Source organism: Uloborus diversus, chromosome 7 (assembly GCF_026930045.1).
Source record: "Uloborus diversus isolate 005 chromosome 7, Udiv.v.3.1, whole genome shotgun sequence".
Lineage (NCBI taxonomy): Eukaryota > Metazoa > Arthropoda > Arachnida > Araneae > Uloboridae > Uloborus > Uloborus diversus.
This window is the reverse complement of record NC_072737.1, coordinates 152,681,530-152,702,034: the sequence shown is the minus strand read 5'-3', so window position 1 is coordinate 152,702,034 and position 20,505 is coordinate 152,681,530. Positions and strand designations below refer to the sequence as shown.

The 20,505-nt window shown below is 33.4% G+C and overlaps 1 protein-coding gene across 1 annotated transcript in view; it reads right to left on the bottom strand.

Annotated features, from left to right (window-relative positions):
- The window catches only part of LOC129226948 (ankyrin-2-like), a 227,201-nt gene that overhangs the window by 2,909 nt on the left and 203,787 nt on the right, over positions 1-20,505 (bottom strand). The window contains exons 45-47 of the mRNA XM_054861576.1: positions 18,358-18,750; positions 12,768-16,742; positions 304-349 (exon numbers count right to left, since the gene is read on the bottom strand). Coding sequence (XP_054717551.1) covers positions 304-349; positions 12,768-16,742; positions 18,358-18,750 — 4,414 coding nt within the window. The remainder of the gene's footprint in view (positions 1-303; positions 350-12,767; positions 16,743-18,357; positions 18,751-20,505) is intronic.

Here is a 20,505-nt window from a genome sequence, read left to right as displayed (position 1 = left end):
TTTTTTTTTACTCATTCTATCAATTTCAGCGACTAAAAGTAGTACTTTTGACAGAAGGAAACAACCCCATTGATATTCCTTTAACTAGATAGTAGCACGTACTGCGCAAAAATAAGAAAGGGTTTGATCCGCATGTATGGTTTTGCCCCATTTTGCGCGATGTTTTTGAAAAATCAAGTCAAAATTTTAAACATGTTTTCTGCGTTCTTAGTAACCAAGATCGAAATAATTTCACGTGCCTTTTTCTCTCCTCTGGAAAATACATAAATTCAAAGCTGATGGAAACAGAGTAAAGATACTTACACTTTCGAGTCGGTAGGTTCTTCCACACAAGAATGAATACTGTTTTCTAAAACAGGAAATATTTATTAATTTCAGTGGAAACTAATTTTTTCTAAATTAAAAAAGTCTAATGCTTATAAATCACATATGAAAGAATTTTTTTTTTGATACAATCGAACTTGCTTATAACGAGCGCAAAGGGACTACAATATTTTCTCGTTATAACCAAGTTCTCGTAAAAAACGAGTTCATGAGGAAAAAAAATATAATAATTCCTCAAATTTGCTTTTCTCTTCTTTTTTTTTAAATCTCTGTACTGCACCAAAGAAGTTGGTAATTATGCTTTGAACTGTCTGAATGTGTTTCTTGTGTCATTGTTTTTGAGGAATGCGCATATATAATGATATTTAAATACTTCGTTACTCTACAAATTAGATAAAATGCTGTCATCGTTTTTTTTTTTTTTTTTTTTCAGGATTTATGACTTATCACTAACTTTTGGTTCATTTTGGAACGTTCAAAAAAAAAAAAAAAAAAAGAACAAGCTGAGCTGGAAATCAATAGAAATTTCACGAATCCCAAAAATAATGCTCGTTTTAGCGGGTTTTCTCCTTAAAAGCGAGTCGTACTCCCGTAGATTAAACATTGTATCAACTAAGTATTTCTAATTTCCTAGCTACATCCGGGTTCTTGTTAAATCAGGGCTCGTTATAAGCAATTTCAACTCTAGTTGAATGATTTTTTTACAGTTGAGATGCACACAAGTAGTAATAGAAATACATGTGCATATACAGTCGAGCCGTTTATTAGAATATCGGTTAAAAGAAGAATATCTCGCTTAAAGTAATACATTTTCAACGTACCAAACCAATACAACGTGTTATTTTGATCCCGGTTAATGGAATATTCCGCTTATTAGAATATTTTTTCTCAGCAAAATGACCATTTCATTAAGCTGGCTCAACTGTAATAAAATTAAATGGGGTCGTTTCCAAAATTTTAAAAGCATTTTTTTTTCGAAAGAACATGCTTAAAAACATAGGATCTAACTATTTTTTAAATAATTTGTTTAAGTTCAATATTTAAAAAAAAATACTTAAATCAGTGCGCTTTCATTGTTTATATTTCTTGCCGATGACATCACAAATGATGAAATGCCATTCTGTGTCGCCATTCACAGAGCAAAATAGTTAATTCGCATCATAACTCACGTGTATTGGCAACGATATGGTTTATAGCAAGCGAGGGCGCAGTCTTTAATTCGCTTCTTGATTATCATAACGTAGAAACGCGATAAACAGATGGGCCATAGTGCATCATTTGTGACGTCATAAAGACCATGCCTTGTTTGAAGAATCGGATATTTAAAAAAATTAATTAAAAAATAACTATTGAGAAAATTAAAGTATTTTCTGGGTCCATGTTATTTTTTTTTCTTTTGCTCATTCTATCCACTTCAATGATAAAAGTAGTACTTTTGACTGAAGAAAACCACCCCATTATGTTTAAAAACATTGAAACGTTCTTGATATACTTTGTAGCCCGGTCAAAATAGACATTCGAGTTCGGAAAAATTCCCATAAAGCTGAAAATTGGTACAGACCTTAAGAACATCATTATAAGTGAAATGTCAAAAGTCCTCATCGATCCGAGTGGAGCTAAAAATTTTATGCAAGGTCAAAGGTCAAAATTGAAATATTTTTTTTTTAAATTGAAAACATTCATACAGTGCTGAAAATTGCTACAGACTTTAAATGCATCATTGTGAATGATATATGAAAAATTCCCATCGATTCCACTTGAACTAAAAATTTTATGGAAGGTCAAAGGTCAAAATAAACAAAAAAAAAAACTTAAAAAATCGGAAAAATTCACATAGAGCTGAAAATTGGCAGAGACACAAAATACACAATTATAAATGAAATATAAAAAATCCCCATCGATCCCACTTAATATAAACATTTTATGCACAGTCAAAGGTCAAAAAATGTTTTTTTTTTTTTTTTTTTTTTTTTTTTTTTGCAATTATTTCAAAACATAACTGTTATTATAAAATGCGCATATTAATTTGTAAATTATACAATATGTTGAAAAGACGTTTTTATATGAAGTTCAACTCTTTCTGGTTCAAATTATGTGAAAATGGTGAAACAAGTACAACATTATCCCTTATTTATCGGATATAAGATGCCTCTCAGTACCTATTATCCCTAATCAGATTCTTCAGGTGCAGCAGCAACAATTTCTCTAGCCTTTGCATACAAAGGTTGATCAAAAGTAACAAGTAATGCTTTGTATTCTCCAAAGCACAAAGTAAAGTAGTGTTTATACTATTGTAGTCATTTGCAGGTTGGTGAATAAATGGTAAGAACAAAATTCTAGACATTGAAAAATCCATATTATTCTTTGTTAAACCTTCAATATAACCGTTCCAACCTGATAGCGATAAATTATTCCATTTCCCATACAACCATAACAAATCTATTTTCCGGAGTAAGAAAGAAGTTGTATCACTTTCATAAGCAAAATTCTGAGCAGTTATTTTACTATATCCTACTACACCATTATTGTGGTACTCTTGTGTTGGCACATGAGCTTTTTCTGCAAAATCTTTCGCTGAAATAATTTGTTTCATTCGCGATAAAGGATCTTCTGCTAAAACTGAATTTCTAGGAGTAATAATTTGGATTATGCCCATTATGTGTGGAGTGTTATGGCCATCTAAAATGTGTACGTTAATACCAGCATTGTCAGCTGCGCATTGAATAAATGTCCCGGTTTCTGGTGGTAAAATATGTGGCTGATGGTTAAAAACTGTAGCCGCCTCATACGCCATAATATCATTATGCGAAGCACTTAAACCAAAAGACGAGAAAATTTGTATCAAACGTTTAGATCCAAATCGTCGATGAAAAAAAACTGAGAGACCCAATTGTAATATCGAGATGAAAGATCTAGAACGAACAGCAGCCATAATACAGTGGTTGACACTAGTACATATTAATTTCAAATGTTCCAATTTAGATCGCTTTCTTTTTAAGATAATTTGCTCCAAAAAATAAGTCGATGACTCCGGAATGTCACTATTAATATTTTCAAACATTTGACATGGCGGGGGATAATTGTTAATGTCGCACACGATAGATTGAATATCTTCTTGAATAATTTCTTCCGCAGTCTTTAGTACCCTAAATCTTTCCTCTTTTGCTGTTTTTTTTTTTTTTTTCGTACCAAGCTTTGCTCAGTATATCGTGATGAGTGTAAACAAATCATTGCTAAACTTCCACGTTTCTCAGTTATAATCATTCTATTGCCATACCTTAACTTAATCTGTTTTTGATTGTTTTTACATCTGGGATTTCAGTTTTACAAATATTTTTTAGTTCTTACAGTGAAAACTGACAATCATCATTATTTTCAATATAATCAAATATTTCTGTCATCGCCATAGTAACAGCGAGATTTTCAGGACGACCTGCTTTAAGACCTACAGAACGCTTTAGAAATGAAGTGTAGCAATTAGAATGGTACTCCGCTTCAGCAGCAACTAAATCGTATTCATATTGTATGCGTGCAATAACAATTTTTGCTACGTCATCTGAACGATTATGTGCAATCTTTAGAATATTATCTTTAAAGGAAAGAGTAGCAACTTGACAAATTCTACGCCGTATATTCTGCTGTTTTTTCTTTTCAGTCTCTTCATTTGCTTCATCACAACAAAATAAGCAACAGTTTTTAAAACAAAATGTTGTCTCACCTGATAGGACTCTAGTACGAGGTGGACTACTCAGAGATGTACTGGCCTCTGTCTCTTGTTGTCTTTTAGCTGCCGCAATGCCCACTTTCGGGTGTACATTTTGCGACACTACATGAACTGATCCACCGACTGTTTGTCTTTCAAGTATTCAACAAACCCATCGTTCCTTGCACTACTTGAATCAATTATAGATTTTAGTCCGCTTTCAACAGTAACAATTTCACAGTCAGTCAATGATTTATTGCAAATGAAGCAATCTTGCGGCATCTTTGAAGAATTATTTGTTAAGGGTACGTATTCATATCAAAAATAGTATCAATAAACCCGACTTTTCACAACAAAGAATCACTCCCTGTTAATAGGAGCACTTGTGCGACTGACTTTGCTCATACAAAGGAATCTAAGCGCATCCACTCTCCCCTAAATGTAATTTGATCTTTTCAATTTGAAGGGGGGGGAGTGTTAATCGTAAGAGGGGATAGGCATAGCGGTCAAGTGTAGTTTCTCGAGGTCACTCGAAAGAAAGAAAAGGAGCTTTAGTACTATTTCCAAGTTTCAAAAACTGCGATACCTTATGAATGTTATCATTTATTGGGGGGGGGGGCACAAATATTGGGCTTTTTTAACACCTAGGGCAGATCCAGTTTCTGGTTTTGGAAGTACTCGTTATCAGAAAGGGATCAAAGTAATTTTAGGGCACAAATAGGGGGTTTAAGGTCAACGAAATATGTCATCAAAATGCAGCTTTAATTTTGTCGCTTACGGGGGGGAGGGCTGGGGGGTAAGATTACCAAGGCACAGCCTCTAAATCTCCGCTTGTATGTACATAAATGCATAGTTTTCAAACTTTGTATCCTCTATTTTAAGACACTTACAGTTTAAGAGATATTTGTGAAAAATTGATTTTCTGAGTTTCGACCTTGAAAAAACGTTTAGCTCCTCTGGGATTCGTTGGGAACGTTTGAAATTTCGTTTATAATGATGTCTCTAATTATTTCTATGGTAATTTTATAGTCAAAGTGCAATATTTGGACAAAAATTGGGATTTTAGAGTGCATTTTTAGAAATTTGAGTCCTTGAACTGCTGTTTTAGACTTTATTTTATCGCTTTAGGGAGAGGGGGGTATGACCCCTTGACTCATCCACTGAATGCCCTCCCGTTTGTGCATAATTATCTATTAATTATTTATTAATTATCTATTAATTTTCAATCTTTGTATCCCCTATTTTTACAATAACACTTACCGTTTAAGAGATAGTTGCGAAAAATCGCTTTTTGACCTTTGACCTTGAATAAAATTTTAGCTCCACCGGGATCGATGGGGACTTCTGACATTTCACGTTAGTGTTGTCCTTAACTATATTTGTGTTAATTTCATAGTCAAAGTACCAAATAGAGGTACAAATAAGGGGTCTAAGGGATTTTTTTTTAAATATGTCTCCAATGCTATTTTAACCTATATTTATTAGCTTTAGGGTGGAAGGTATGACCCCGATGACCCATCCTCGGAATCCCCACTTGTTTGTACACAATTGCATGCCTTTCAAACTTTGTAACCTCCATTTTTTCGCTAACAATTATCGCTTAAGAGATATATATGAAAAATTGATTTTTTGACCTTTGACCTTGCATAAAATTTTTAGCTCCACTCGGATCGATGAGGACTTTTGACATTTCATGTATAATGATGTTCTTAAGATCTGTACCAATTTTCAGCTTTATGGGAATTTTTTCGAACTTTCGCTTTGTTTTGGTCTATTTTGACCGGGCTATTTGTAGTTTAATGAAAAACAGTAAAGAACTAAAATAATGATTTTTTTTCCGACTTTTAAAATGCTAGTGACTAATTTTTACTTCTTTTTACAAAGTATTGTATTCGCAAAAATATTTTCACTCAAAAATCGACCCTAATTTCCATTTTCCTCACCTCCGAATGAATGTTGAGTTTCTTTTTAGACCCGACCACACGTGCATACATACCTAAGAACGTATAGACGCCCGAAGTATCCATTTTGACGTTTCCCGTATTAATTACAACGAATTTTCTCGTGATGTCTGTATGTGCGTATGTAAGTATGTGCGTATGCATGTCGCATAACTAAAGAACGGCATGTCCTAGAAAGTTAAAATTTGGTACGTAAAGTCCTAGTGGAGTCTAGTGCGTTGCATTCGGGAGTTTCTAAAGGGGTCTTTTGCACCTTTTTGGGGGAAATCATTGTTAATTTCGATGCAAACTCAAGTAGTGTTATAATTTGGCGGACACTTGGTGATAAATCGCCAGTCTGTTGGTCGCCAAGCTTTGTCGCCAATCTGGCGACAAATTTGGTTAATTTTTTTAAAAATCTGGTTTTAATTTGGCCACTGTTGGTAATATTTAGGGAGTTAACCATTGAATCACATTAAAATTGTAATAATGGGGAAATAACATTAAATTGGTGTAAAAGGAAGTCATGTAATACACACATCAGCTCGTTTTTTATTACATTTGCAACTATACAAAATTATAATAATAATTTAAAAAATATATTAGTAGTAACATTCGGATCAAACTATTAATTGTACCGGTTTTTTAGAACATTCATAGAAGCAATTTCATTTTTTAAGCAGTACATAGATTTCGATTCAAGCGATAGTTGGAGGTTTGCTACTGTCAATATTTAAAACTCAAACCTAGTTTTATTTGCGATAAATAGTCTTAAAAATGCACTGCAGTCACATATGCAGATACATGTACATTGTCCACTAATAAAACCAATCAATAGCACTCGACTATAAATGTTAAGATTCATTTGCTTTAAGAGCCATGGTCTGTAAGGATCAGGCAGGTTGTGATTGTTGGGATTTTTAATTTTCTTTATTTTCACATTGGTTGTTCCTTATCATGAATGCAATGTAAATCCGAAATTTGAGCTTTGTCTGACTCACCGTTTTTGAGAAAACAATTTTTTTTTTGTTTAGGGGGCGTGACACATTTTTGCTGGTTTTTCAAATTTGCAGATTTTAATGTGCTTGTTGCTTGAAGCGTCCTTATAATGCCATGGATTTTTTAATTCCATATTACTATATGGTCTTGTTAGATAATGTTACAGCTGTCAAATCGGTGACACTACGAGGGCGACGCCCACAAACTCCGTTTAAAAATGACCGAAAATGAATTTTTTTCTATATTCAAGGCCAATTTTCTCGAATCGCCTTCATGAAGACACCAACATTTTTAGATCATTTTTTAGCCACACTTACATACATCAAAAATATGTATCAAAATCGGTGTCGTTATAAGGGCGCCAGAAGATATTGGAACTTTTATTCGATAAATTTCACAAAAACACAAATATTTAAAATCTAACTACAACTGTCGCCCTCATAGCAGAGATCTGATACTAAATTAGGTTGATAACCAACATGTTTGTCTAACATTTGCACGAAAAAAATCGGTGTCACTCCTATTATTTTTGGAAATATGATCGTTCAAAGTTAGTACGTTATGGCGTTTTTTTAATATTTATTTATTTATTTCTTTAATCTTTTCACCCCCAGATAGTTTTGAACATATTTATTTTTAATTTAATACAAAAAAGTGTATCTTTTAACATAAATAGCTTTGGGCAGTATGTGCGTCTTTTTCTTGAATAGAAAATGCCCGTTTTGATATAGGTACAGGCGGATGTATTGTGCATAATATGTCTAGATTATCATAGCAATACTCATCTTGCTTTTTCGGCCAAACAAATCTATTTATTCCAATTGTTCTTGACATACATTTGACCTCAACTTTCAAATGGATTTTATACGAAAGATGTATAGAGAGAAGCTCTTACAAACATCTTATATAAATGCTTCAAATTTTCAACTAATAAATACCCCTACATTGCCACAAGTTCAATTTAATGAAATTGGATGGGCCCTATCTTTACGAGCTCAGTTCAAGTTCACTTCAAAGCAGAAGCAGAATTTATAAGAACAATTACGATTGGTGAAAATACTGGGAAAAAACAACATCCCTGTCACATTGCACACTTAATGAGAAATGCAGTTCGTAACGGGGAAAAAAAACTGTTCATTGCTTCAGAGTATTGTACCCTATGAGCCAAATCCCATCCCTTTTTTTTCGATGGAAGAAACAAAAAAAAACGAATGCATTCTCAATGCATCAAATGAGAATATTGAAGAAAGCGAACATTCAGAATCTGAAACTGAATTTGAGGTAACGTAGACCAAAACGAAGAAAACATTAAGAATCAAATCAACCAATTTCAGAAAGAAGGTCATCTTTTCTTGAAAACTGCTAATTTTGTAGCACTAAAGCATGGGAAAACATGGTATTCCAGAAAAATAGTAGAAGTTGACCATTTGCAAGGTCAAATGCATGTCAAGAACAATCGGAATAAATAAATTTGTTTGGCCGGAAAAACAAGACGAGTATTGGTATAATAATCTAGACATGTTATGCACAATAGATCCACCTGGTACTTATATCAAAACGGGCATTTTCTATTCAAGAAAAATACTCTCTTGCTGCCCAAAGCTGTTTATGTTATAAGGTACACTTCTTTGTATTAAATTAAAAATAAATATGTTCAAAAAAAATCTGGGTGTGAAAATATTAAATAAATAAATATAAAAAAAACGCCATAACATACTAAATTGGAACGATTATATTTCCAAAAATAATAGGAGTGACACAGATTTTTTGTGTGCAAATGTTAGACAAACATGTTGGTTATCAACCTAATGTAGTATCAGATCTCTGCTATGAGGGCGACAGTTGTGATTAGATTCTAAATATTTGTGTTTTTGTGAAATTTATCGAATAAAAGTTCCAATATCTTCTTTCGTCCTTATATTGACACCGATTTTGATATATATTTTTGATGTATGTAAATGTGGCTAGAAAATGATCTAAAAATGTTGGTGTCATCATGAAGGCGCCTTGAGAAAATTGGCCTTGAATATAGAAAAAATTTCATTTTCGGTCATTTTTAAACAGAGTTTGTGGGCGTCGCCCTCGTAGTGTCACCGATTTGACAGCTGTAACAGTATCTAACAAGATCTTATAGTAATATGGAATTAAAAAATCCATGTAATTATAAGGACGCTTCATGCAACAAGCACATTAAAATCTGCAAATTTGAAAAACCATTAAAAATGTGCCACGCCCCCTAAACAAAAAAAATTGTTTTCTCAAAAACGGTGAGTCAGACAAAGCTCAAATTTCGGATTTACATTACATTCATGATAAGGAACAACATATGTGAAAATAAAAAAAATTAAAAATGTCAACAATCACAAATGTTCAAAACTGCCTGATTCTTACAGACAATGGCTCTTAAGCTGGTAAAAGTGAATGGGGTCCTGATAGTTGACACCTTCAACTTTCCTGAAACTTTCAGGACATATTACAAACAATATGATAAGAAAAGTAAAGCTTCTTTTCTCTAAATTACAGTTTGTTAGCCCTTGAGCTGAGGAGAAAGTTTAAGGTCGAGAATATATGATGCTAATTATGTGATCATTTTGCTTCAAAAGAAATAGGTGACCGATGCCTATTTTTTTAGATGTGGATACTACTTGATACTAAGTAAACGCTAGCATAAATAATTTGGTGGCTCACGCACATCTTTGAGGACAAAGCTCAATTGAAAATGCTATTTTCGTGGCCTTTTTTGGCTTGTTTGTGTCCGGATATCTGCTAAAGCCGCGGGTGACCCTCGATAATAAGCATAGGATTAACTACTCCCCATAGTATAGTACTGTAAAAAAAAACATAAAATAGCATGGTCTACTATTGATTTTAGTAGTTAAATGGTCTCAAAGTTGATGATTTTCAAAAAAAAAAAAAAGACCCCAAGTTTCAGGGTCAGTAACTTAGTGGAGGATAGAAACTCTTAGTATCTAATCACCTATTTTAATTACGCCAGCTCAAATTTGATAATTTAAAACAAAAAGAGTCAAAGTTATAGGTTAACTACTATAAGCCATGAGTCAGTAACTTTGAGCAACAGCTGTAATTTTACTTTACGTGGTGTAGTTTTATACTTAAGCCAGAAACCCAAGGGATAATCCACTTGCTTAATTAAAAGGTCTCAAATAAGTTGCTTTTATATGAATGCTCAAACTTTAAGATCAATTACTATCTGTAAGCGACGAGTCAAAACAGTTTGAAACACAGCTCCAGTTATACTCACATAGCATAGTTTTAGGTCCAGGTTAGAAAACACTTATGACACTTAATCATATTTTTTAAATAAGAAGTGGTCTCAAGGTTGCTATTTTAAAGAAAAATTCAAAATTAAATTTCAATTATTCTATAAACCACGAGTCAGTAACTTTGAGCAACAGCTTTGATCATAATCCACGTGGATTTGATTTCATTCCACGTTTTAGATTCAGGTTGAAATCCTGTGGGATGTAATCTATTGCTTCAATTAAACGGTCTTAAAATTATTATTTTTTAAAGTTCAAGTTTCAAGATCAATTACTCTATAAGCTTCGAGTCGGTAACTTTGACACAAGCTCTAAATACACTCCATGTGGTGTAGTTTCAGATTCAGGTTAGAAACTCATGGGATCTAGTCAACTTGCTTAATTAAGTGGTCCCAAAGTTGGCAATTTTGAAATAAATAAAAAAAATGATAGTTTACTTTAGAATGGTAAGCAATTTTTAATTAAATTTAAAACCTAATATTATACAAATTTTAGTATACAATCGCTAATTTGTCTCATAGTTTTGACACGTAATTTTCAGAGTAGTAACTGGTCTTGAAAGTCAGCCTTTTATACTGAAATAATTTTTGAACCGTTAAATTAAGAAAATTGATTAAATCCTATGGAATTTTGACTTGATTCTAATACTGCACAACGCAAAATATTGTTACAGATCTTGCTCGATGTTACTGAATCATGGTTCATAGAGTAATTGATCAATCACTTTGATTCTTTTTGTTTAAAATTACCAACTTTGAGACCAAGTAATTCAAAACGTTGATTAGATGACATGAGTTTCTATCCCGGATCTAATACTACATCACGTGGACTACAACTACGGCTGTATCTCAAAGTTATTGATCTGTCGCTCAGAGTTATTGATCATGAAACTTGACTTTTTTTTAAAAAAATCATTAACTTTGGGACCATTTAACTAATAAAGCCAAGAGTAAACTATGTTTTTTTTTGTGTATTTTTCTGAGTGCTATACTATGGTGAGTAGTTAATCCTATGCTTATTTCTGAGGTCACTCACGGCTTTAGTAGCTATTCGAGCACAAACAAGGCACAAAATGTAACGAAAATAGCATTTTCAATTGACCTTTGCCTTCAAAGTCATGCGTGAACCACCAAATTATTTATTTTAGCATGTACCTAGTATCAAGTAGTATCCATATCTTAAAAAACGAGCATGGATCATCTTATGCTTTTAAAGAGTTGCGAACGCATATTTGGCATCATTCACGACCTTAAACTTCTATCTCTACTCAAGGGTCAACTGGTCGAATTTGAAAGAGAAGAAACATCACATTTTCTTATCACAATACTAGTTTCGCATTCTGAAATTTTTACGAAAATTGAAGGCATCAACTATCAAAATTGTCCAATTTGAAAAAAAAAAAAAAAAAAAAAAAACTTAAATTATTATGTAGAGAAAAGCTGTTGAAAAGCTGACAGGTATCGAGTTGACTTTGTTGATCATGATTTTTTTCGGAAACAAATACCGTACAATTTTTTGACTAACTGAAGACGGCTGTAGTAGCTTAACTTCTTGGAAACAAATTTTACAAAATTAAGAACTCATATCAGAAATAAATTACTTCCATAATCTTATTTTTATTTCATGCTGTCAAAACATTTAAACATTTAATGGTAAATAAGCTAATTCTTTGTAACGATAAACTAGTTTCTGTAGTTCCAAGTTTTTTAATTAAAAGTTAGCAAGAATATTTTTTAAAGAACAAGTTTCGAGATATTTAGTTTCTAGGGAAAAACTGCCATAAGTAATACCAACATTAACGTTAAAATTTGAATACGGGACTATAGTAACAGCACATCGCGCGTATCCAAACTATATGGAGAAAAACAGATTAACTAAAACGATATTACTGGAATATAACTTAAATTATTATTGAAAGATAAATTTCCTGGTACATTTAAGCACTAATGTAGTAGCAGACTTAACAATATTTAACGATGCTGACTATTTTAACCTTATTTCCAATTGACTTACGTGTATCACACAAGATATATTTGGGCTCACAAAGCACATTACGTGGCCCACAAGGGACAAAATTTACAACGGTATTAAAAAGTACCCCCCCCCCACCACCATTTTTTTTTTTTTTGGATTTAACAGAACTAATCTCAGCCAAAGGCGAGTAAAATACTGATTTTGAATAAATATTTTAAAAAGACTGCAAAAAAGGAAGTTATAATGATCACATTGTTTACATATCGATAAAAATTATTTAAAAAATGGCTGTTTACTACTCACTCTCAAGAGAAAATTTGCAAATTTGGTAAAAGATAACGCTGCATGTGGTAAGAATACAACTTAAAGCTAGAATATGAGTAGAATATTTTCAGGGATTTCTTTTTTTAAGGTCTGGAGTTAGAAATACATTTTATAACGCTAGCAATACACAAACACACACGTTTAAGCATTAAAACGAATTAGCCATTATTGCAAACAACATTTAAAGCAAAATTATTAAATACTCATGCAATGTATAAATACCTGAAAAGCCATGCTGCCGTGATTGATCTGAAAACCTGTGGAGTTCGTCAGCAGAGAAAAACGTAGAAGTTTGTCCTGCTTCATACTCGTCTGCCATTTGCGACGTAGCGGTCCATTGCTTCATGTAATCTTCCATTTGCTGGCGAGCATTCGGGCCACTAAAGGAGATACTATGAACTTCAGGCTTTATAACAACTTGTTGCGTAACTCGCACAACATTCCCTTCATCATCAATTTTCTCATATTCACAAACATTTTCTGTAGGATCTAAAGTTTTAAAAGTTTCTACAAAATCTTGGGATAATGTGTCAGCATCTGGTCCCGTGAAAGTTTTGGAATGCACTTGTGGTTCAGAAAGCATTTGTTGTTGCACTGTTCTAATTAGAACAACATTTCCTTTAGCGTCTATGGTTTTCTCTTCTTTTACTTCTTCCTCACCTATACCCGCACTCTCTCCTGCAGCATGTTCCCTCAGAAATTCCTTCAGTTTTTCTTCCACATCTTTCGGGGAAGAAGACGAGGAAAACTGAGTTTTCGTGTGGACAAACCTTTTGACTTTCCTGATGACTTTTGGATTTCCAAACTCATCAGTTGTATGAACTTCCTCTACTTCCACATCTGGATCAAAATCTGAAGATTCATATGATATGTCTTCAGTTTTGGTACCGGTAGTCGTGGTAAATGGAATGGGTGCTGATGACTTTGTTCGATCGTCGACATATTTAGCTGAAGTAACAGCAGAATGAACATGAACAGTGGTAGATGATGGCAGTTGAACTTCAGTCTTTTTTTCTCTCGAACAAAGACTGTTTATGTTACCTTCCGTCTCTAAAATATGTTCAACGTTATATTGCGCCTGAATATTTCCTTCGGAATCTACAAAGACGTTTTTTCTATCTTTAAGAATCGTTTCTAGATCATCCACTGGAATGTCTTCATACCTGAAAGTAATTCTTCCCTCATGTTCTAGAGTATCTGTGCTCGAGATCATCGTGTAATCTTCGGACGTAATTGCACTATTTAAACTAGAAGACATAGCGGATTCACTTTCCATATGGAATGCAGCGAAAGCAGCCGAACTGCTTTGCTCTAAAGAATCTGTGCTGGACACCATCACGTCACCACCTCTCACATAGTCGGTAACTACGATATCAGCTTTATCAGATGATGTTACTATGTCTCTTAAATTTAATCTTAGAGCATCAGATTCTCCATCAAAAGAATAATGTTTACGATCATCAGCTTTGCTGGAATCATGAGACAGCGCTGCGGCAAGACTACTTTCGAGTGATAATGAGGATTCGTCAGGAAGAATATCCATTTCATGAAGAGAATCATCCTCTATGTGTTTTTCTTCGAAAAGAGAATCCCGCATTTCATCTGGTATGTCACCCTGTAAAGAATCTGCGTCATCAAGTCTATCTTCATGCAATGAATCTTGAAAATCTTTGTTTTCGTCGATTAAGGAATCAGGTTTTAATGAAAATTCATCACGTAAAGAGTCTTGATCCATTTCATCTTCTTTGACACTGTCATAACTGTACGACTCTAAAGATTTTTGACGAGTATCAGGCTCATGCCTTATTGTAGACTTTTTGAAAGTTTCTATTTTAATTTCTGCTGAATCTTGCGCACCTACGTATTCAGCAATTTCTGTTTTAACCACTGTACTAGAAACACCTTTTGCGGTTGCATGAGTTTTCTGTATTATATACTGATAAGGTTGTTCTTCAGGAGCAATACCCGAAGTGTCGAAAACTAGTTCATCAATATCTTGTAACTTCATATCTTGATCATCCAAAAGGCTGAGGTCTTCCTTAGCGTCATCTGATTTACCATGGCTGGCTTCAGAAGCTTGACTTTCGTGTCCTTCCTCAATCTCTGAAAGCTGAGTTATGCTCTCTTGCATAGCAGGATCGATCTTTTCAGTTTCAGTACATTCTCTTTCTATTCTTTCAAACTCAGTCAAGGAACTCATCGATACATCATCATGATCTCCACTTTTGCTAGTGTGATTTTTTCCATTCAAGGAATCTAATGATCCAATGCTAGATTTTCTCCCAGAAACTATTTCTGCTTCTAATCTCTCAAATTCTTGCAAAGAAGACATTGAGAGATCGTCGAACTCAACATTTTTCGAAAAATATTTCCGACCTGCAAGAATATCAAAATCAGCATCTTTTACTTGCTTTTGAAAGCTCTTAGGCTTTTCTCCATTTTCAAGTGCATCTTCATCTTCTTCTTCGTGAGTGTATAAATCACCATAACACGGTATGTCTTCCTCTTCCAAATCAGGATCCCTCTCAAATCTCATACCATAAGCATAGGCGGGTTCTTTTCCTTCGCTGTACTGATCACTGTCTATGTCCATAGCCTCTTCAGCTGAATCCAAAACTTCTTTCTCAAACTGCATTCCGTAAGCAAAACCAGGTTTTAGCTCATCGGGACTTTCTAAAGGAGATAGTACCAATTGTTCATCTGCAACAGTTGGTGAAAACTCTTCTCGCTTAAAATCAAATCTTCTCTTCACTTGTTTTTCAATAATCAAATCTTGCTCATCGTCTTTGGGAGGTTCTGGTGTCACAGGTCTTTCAATAATATCTTCTAGTTGTTGGTCAGAACTACAGATTTCGCCTATTTCAGAATCGATGACATCATCCGACACGCTGCTGTATCGGCTTTTTTTGTAATCGTCGAACTCAAATGCATCATTTGCAGACTCCTCTGAAACTCGTATTGTACCAAATCCATGTTGTTCATTCAATCTTTCATCTGGACAATACTCATGGTCATCATCGTATTCGGGTCGGTATTCAACTTCACCAGGTCCATTTAAAAGTTGTCTATGATTTTCTTGCATGTAATCGTCTGATGTGTCTCTAACAGTTTTCGTGAAAGTCGTTACTGATGTCCTAGTGGTTTTAGTTTTTGACTGAAAATTTATCGCTTCATTAAGGGTACAGCTATCACTTAAATCCTTTGAAGAAGTCCTTATGCTGGCAGAAAAAGTACTTTCAGTGTAGCTCTGAGATTGTGTTGTCGTAATAACAGAATCTTGAGACCTATCTTCGTTATCACTCTTCATTAATGTAATGGAAGATGGCAGACCCGTTTTATGTTCTTCGTCACTTATTTCACTAATGAGTTCAAATGGGCTGGTAGGTATGCCTGTATCAGACTCAGGCGTGGTTCCTTCGTCTGTTTTTGTGACACTTTCTGACAAATCACTTTTAACGGGCAAGTTGGCAGGTGGAGTTCTCAAAGTTTCAGTCTGCTTTTTCGTTCTGTCTTCATAAACTACAACATTTGAATCTTTTTCTGCGTGTGGAGAGATATGCTGATCAGATTGAGATGAAAGAATTTCTTTTGAGTCGTAATGGTTAATGTTTTTACTCAAAACCGGGCTTTTGTGGTCAAATTTTGTGCTTAAGTCACTTTGACTTTCTTCATTGATTGTTTGACTCTTTTCTTCGGTAGATCTCGTAACAGCATATGATATTTCAGTATCAGTGGAAGCTATTTTACCTTTGACATCTTCCTCTTCAAAAACCTCAAATTCTTTTGTGATGGGTGATATGATTTCCCTTTCGACTAGATCTTCTTCTGAAATCTCGGATGGTATTTGTTGAAGTATTGGTCGCCTTCGAATGTCGATTTGTTTTGGCATAAAGCTAATCTTACTTACAGAAACTTCTTTTATTACATGTTCATTCGAGATCTGACCGACTCCAAGGACAGGAGCATCTCCCTGGTCTTCGCGAACAACTTCATAAGGACTACGAGCACGGACAGGAACAGTTTGCTCAACTTTGTCAATAAAATCTGCTCCGGCAAAAGCTGTGTTATCAAATGCGCAAGGAAGTAGTTGTGGCACCACCGCGGAATCTCTGATGATCTCTTTTGTAACGAAATGACTTTCTTCCATTTGAACTTCTAGATCTTCATCCGTGCTTATGCTTGCTTTTAGAACATGCTCTAAAATGTTAGTAATAAAAATGTTAAATATAGTTAGTGGGAGAGGTACATGCTTACATTGTGCAAGCCAAAAATGTGTTAGTGTATTAGCAGTCATATTATTAATAAAAACTTTAAAGTTAACATATTTTTACAAATAAAAATAAAATGACAAGTATTTGCATTTATTTGCTGAGAAACTGGAGTCAGCTAAGCACTCCTGCAAGAAAAAAATATAAACCTCCTGAAGTTTCTGCCACTTAATCCTAGTACCGTTTTATACTAAGCTATAAAATAAATGCTAAAGAAACCAATAAGCTGAAATGCTGTTGATAATATTTTTTCATTAATCCACTTTTTAATAAAAAATTGCGTGATTGAATGTGATAGGCAATTATGAAGATTTTTTTTTTACCTCTATTTTTAACGTGAGAAGTAATTTATCATTTACATTTCACATACAGTAAAACCCCGATTTTACGTCCTCCGAATCAAAGTTTTCCCCACATTGTACTTATTTTTCATCAGGTCCCAGTTATCCTGTACGCTAACAATGTTAATTTATTGTTGTTCATGAATTTCCCCGCATTTACGTTTTCCCTAAGAAGGAAAAAAAGTGTTCTAAAATAAGAATATGTTTTCTTTTGTGCTTTTGTAAAGCTAATCCACGCTGTTAAAAGCAAATCTATGAAAACAGAAGTGCTAAAACATTTTTTCTATGTTACCTTTAGTTTTTTTCTATTTGATTTTTGCTTTTTATTTCTCGTATTTTACGTTTCCCCGTATTTTACGGTTTTCAACCGTAAAATACGGTTGCTAGAGCCCTTGAGAAATGTAAAATCGGGGTTTCATTGTATCGATAAATCTTCAAAGCCAGGTAGACAGCAGTAGCAAGTTATGAATGTCTAATTGAACTCATATTATGTTTTAATCGTTAAACACTTCAATAAATGAGAATGAAATTCGTATTTTAGACGAAATGAAAATGATATTCAAAATTTGTTAAATGAACAACTTGTGGTTATTGACTGTTCTAAAAATGCTCTGCAATAACAGCGCACACCATGGAATCAAAAATTGAATGTAAGTCAAGATTGAATTTAAAACTACTTTCTAGTCGCAAAGTAGTACGCAGTAAACATTTTGAGGCATAAAGAAAAATAAATTCGCAAGTATACGTTCTGAAGAGTATTTAAATATCATAAAATAAAAAAAAATAGTTTGCAAAAAAAAAAAAAATCTAAAAATATGATACAAAAAGAAAAAAAAATCTGTTCAGCAACCAAGACTTTTTCTCTGGAAAATTGATTACTTTTTTTTTAAATAAAGATTTAAAAAAAATGTATCTTCTTTTTGCTCTACAGGTGAATTCTTAGAATGTACAACTGTAGATTCCTCGTATGCATGCGTTTATATTAAAAGAAAATCAATACCTGTAATGATTAACATTAAAAGCTTATTAGAGCGGTTTCCATTTAAATATCATCTACATTTACATAATTTTTCATTAAATGATTTTTGTGACTAAGTTCAATAAAGATTCAACAGCATTAACTGTATTTTCATGCAACACTTAACAAAATGCTAGTTCACGATTTATCAATAGAGATATTACTACAAATATATAATGCTGTACCTTTAGATGATGTTTCTGCCATAGAAATTCCTTCCTCAGAAACGTTGAATATTTGAGACGGTGTTGAAGATGGGCATGCTGTGGATTCTCCCATCATTTTGCTGTCTGTCGTTAGAATCACGGTGGAGGAATCTTTGGCCTGAACGGCATCTTCGGAACTTTCCTTTACAATGTCTTTACTAATATCTGAAGAAATTTCAGCTATTATTGCCGCTTCTGAAGCTTGTGGATCTTTGACAAGAATTGTTTCTTCAACTATCTTACTGGTGGTCAGTTCAACAGTGGTGGTCTTTGATTCCGTGTCTTTTTTATCTTCTGGAATCCCCTGACCTTGATTTTCTGAAATTAACTTTGAATGCTCTTCTAAGACGATTCCGCTGTTCAAAGCTTGATCTAAAAAGTATTAAAACATTCTTAGCAAGTAGAGTTTTATTTATTTTAATTCATTTTAAGTTAGCGATTTAATTTATCTAATTGTTATAGATTTAAAATAATTATCCGTTTTACTTCATACTTGTTTTAATCATTGACACTTATTTCGCAAACTGCTTACGTACGTATCACCTGTGAGTTACTTGCAGATTTTAAGATACGAAACAAAACCATTTCATAGTTTAAAATTTCAAAGTGTTTCGCAAACCGGAAAAAAAATGCATTATATTTTTTGTAGCAGTATTATAATTAATTGAAGTGATTTGATCGATAATGTTCTTAGCTACTGTCAGAATACCGATGAGATGGGAAGACAAGAGTTCCGGTTTGTAGGCGAAAATAGACGTGACTATTACTTTACAGGGGTGGAAGTTTGTTCTATACAGATATGCACATTTGCCACTTAACTATTCAGGCACAGTTATTCAGATGCCGGGCGAAATAAAAATATTTTATTTTATTTTTTATTGTTTCCGTAGAAACTCTTTTTGTTTCTCCTCATTTTCAACTTAAAGAATGCTATAAATTAATAATCACAAGTAACATTATATAGCGCGTGCATCAAAATCCCATTGCTATTTTCCCTTCTCTACCAGCTAGATTTATTCAGATGGAAATGTCTTAACTTAGTCACCTGCCAGATTCAATGTCTTCTGTGAACAGACTGTAGGTCTCACCTTTGTAGGTAGTTTTGTAGGTCATCTTTGTAACTACAGGCAATATTATTTAAAAACCGAATTAGTATTCCTGAGCAGTTTTGGTAGTTAGCACGTAATCGCACAGTTAAAATATTGGCATTAATCGGAAGAACGATTTTTTTTTTTGCGTACATTGGAATTTGTTTGGAACTTCCATGTTGTATAACGCGAAAATCATATAATTTTTCAATAAATTTTAAATAAATATTCCACGTCTTTCACGATTGGAAGCGACTTTATTGATATAGAACTTTCAATTGTTTAAATTTTTTATCTGTTGCAATTTTCTATTTGTCAACAATTAAATAAATATAATTAATTTTATTACATGCGCAAGGCGTTCAAAGAGATTTTTAATTCCCCCTCTTGATTCTGCTTTTGCGACTAACAGAACTTAGTTTCAACGATTACCTTTCTTTTCCGGTGTTTTCTCATGTTAAACAAATTCGTTTTAAGTTCTGTGGCACTAAGTGTGGCTCATGGGTCCTCATTTTTTAATTTTTTTAACTTTAATATTACGTAGTTCGCACTTGCTTCAAAATGATAAAAAGTGTAAATAATTTACTGAGTACTTATTAAATTAATAAGGGTTAGAGTACTTCTTTGATAATCATTCTAAATTTCAGAATTATTTTACCGACACAATAAAAAAAAACGGGTTCTTTATTTTGATAACCTTGTTTTAAGCGTTTTTTAGCCGATGTTTTATGATGAATAAAACGCAATGACAATTAAATAAAAGTGCCTGATTGATATATGAAAGTATCAGCAGAATGCGAAATAAATGTCAGAAAATGCAGTTATGCATCCGAAATCGCAGCACTTCACTGCCGTAGAAGATTTTTACAACAAAGTATCAGAGAATGAATATTCAATAGCATATCTAAAACATAAGTATAAATTTTAAGTTCCTAATTTAACAGTATATTCTGCACTTCAGGAAAGTACACTGAAGTATTTGCTAATTTTAATGTCGTGCGTTTGAAAAAGAAAATCTACGTATTTCATAAAGTAACTG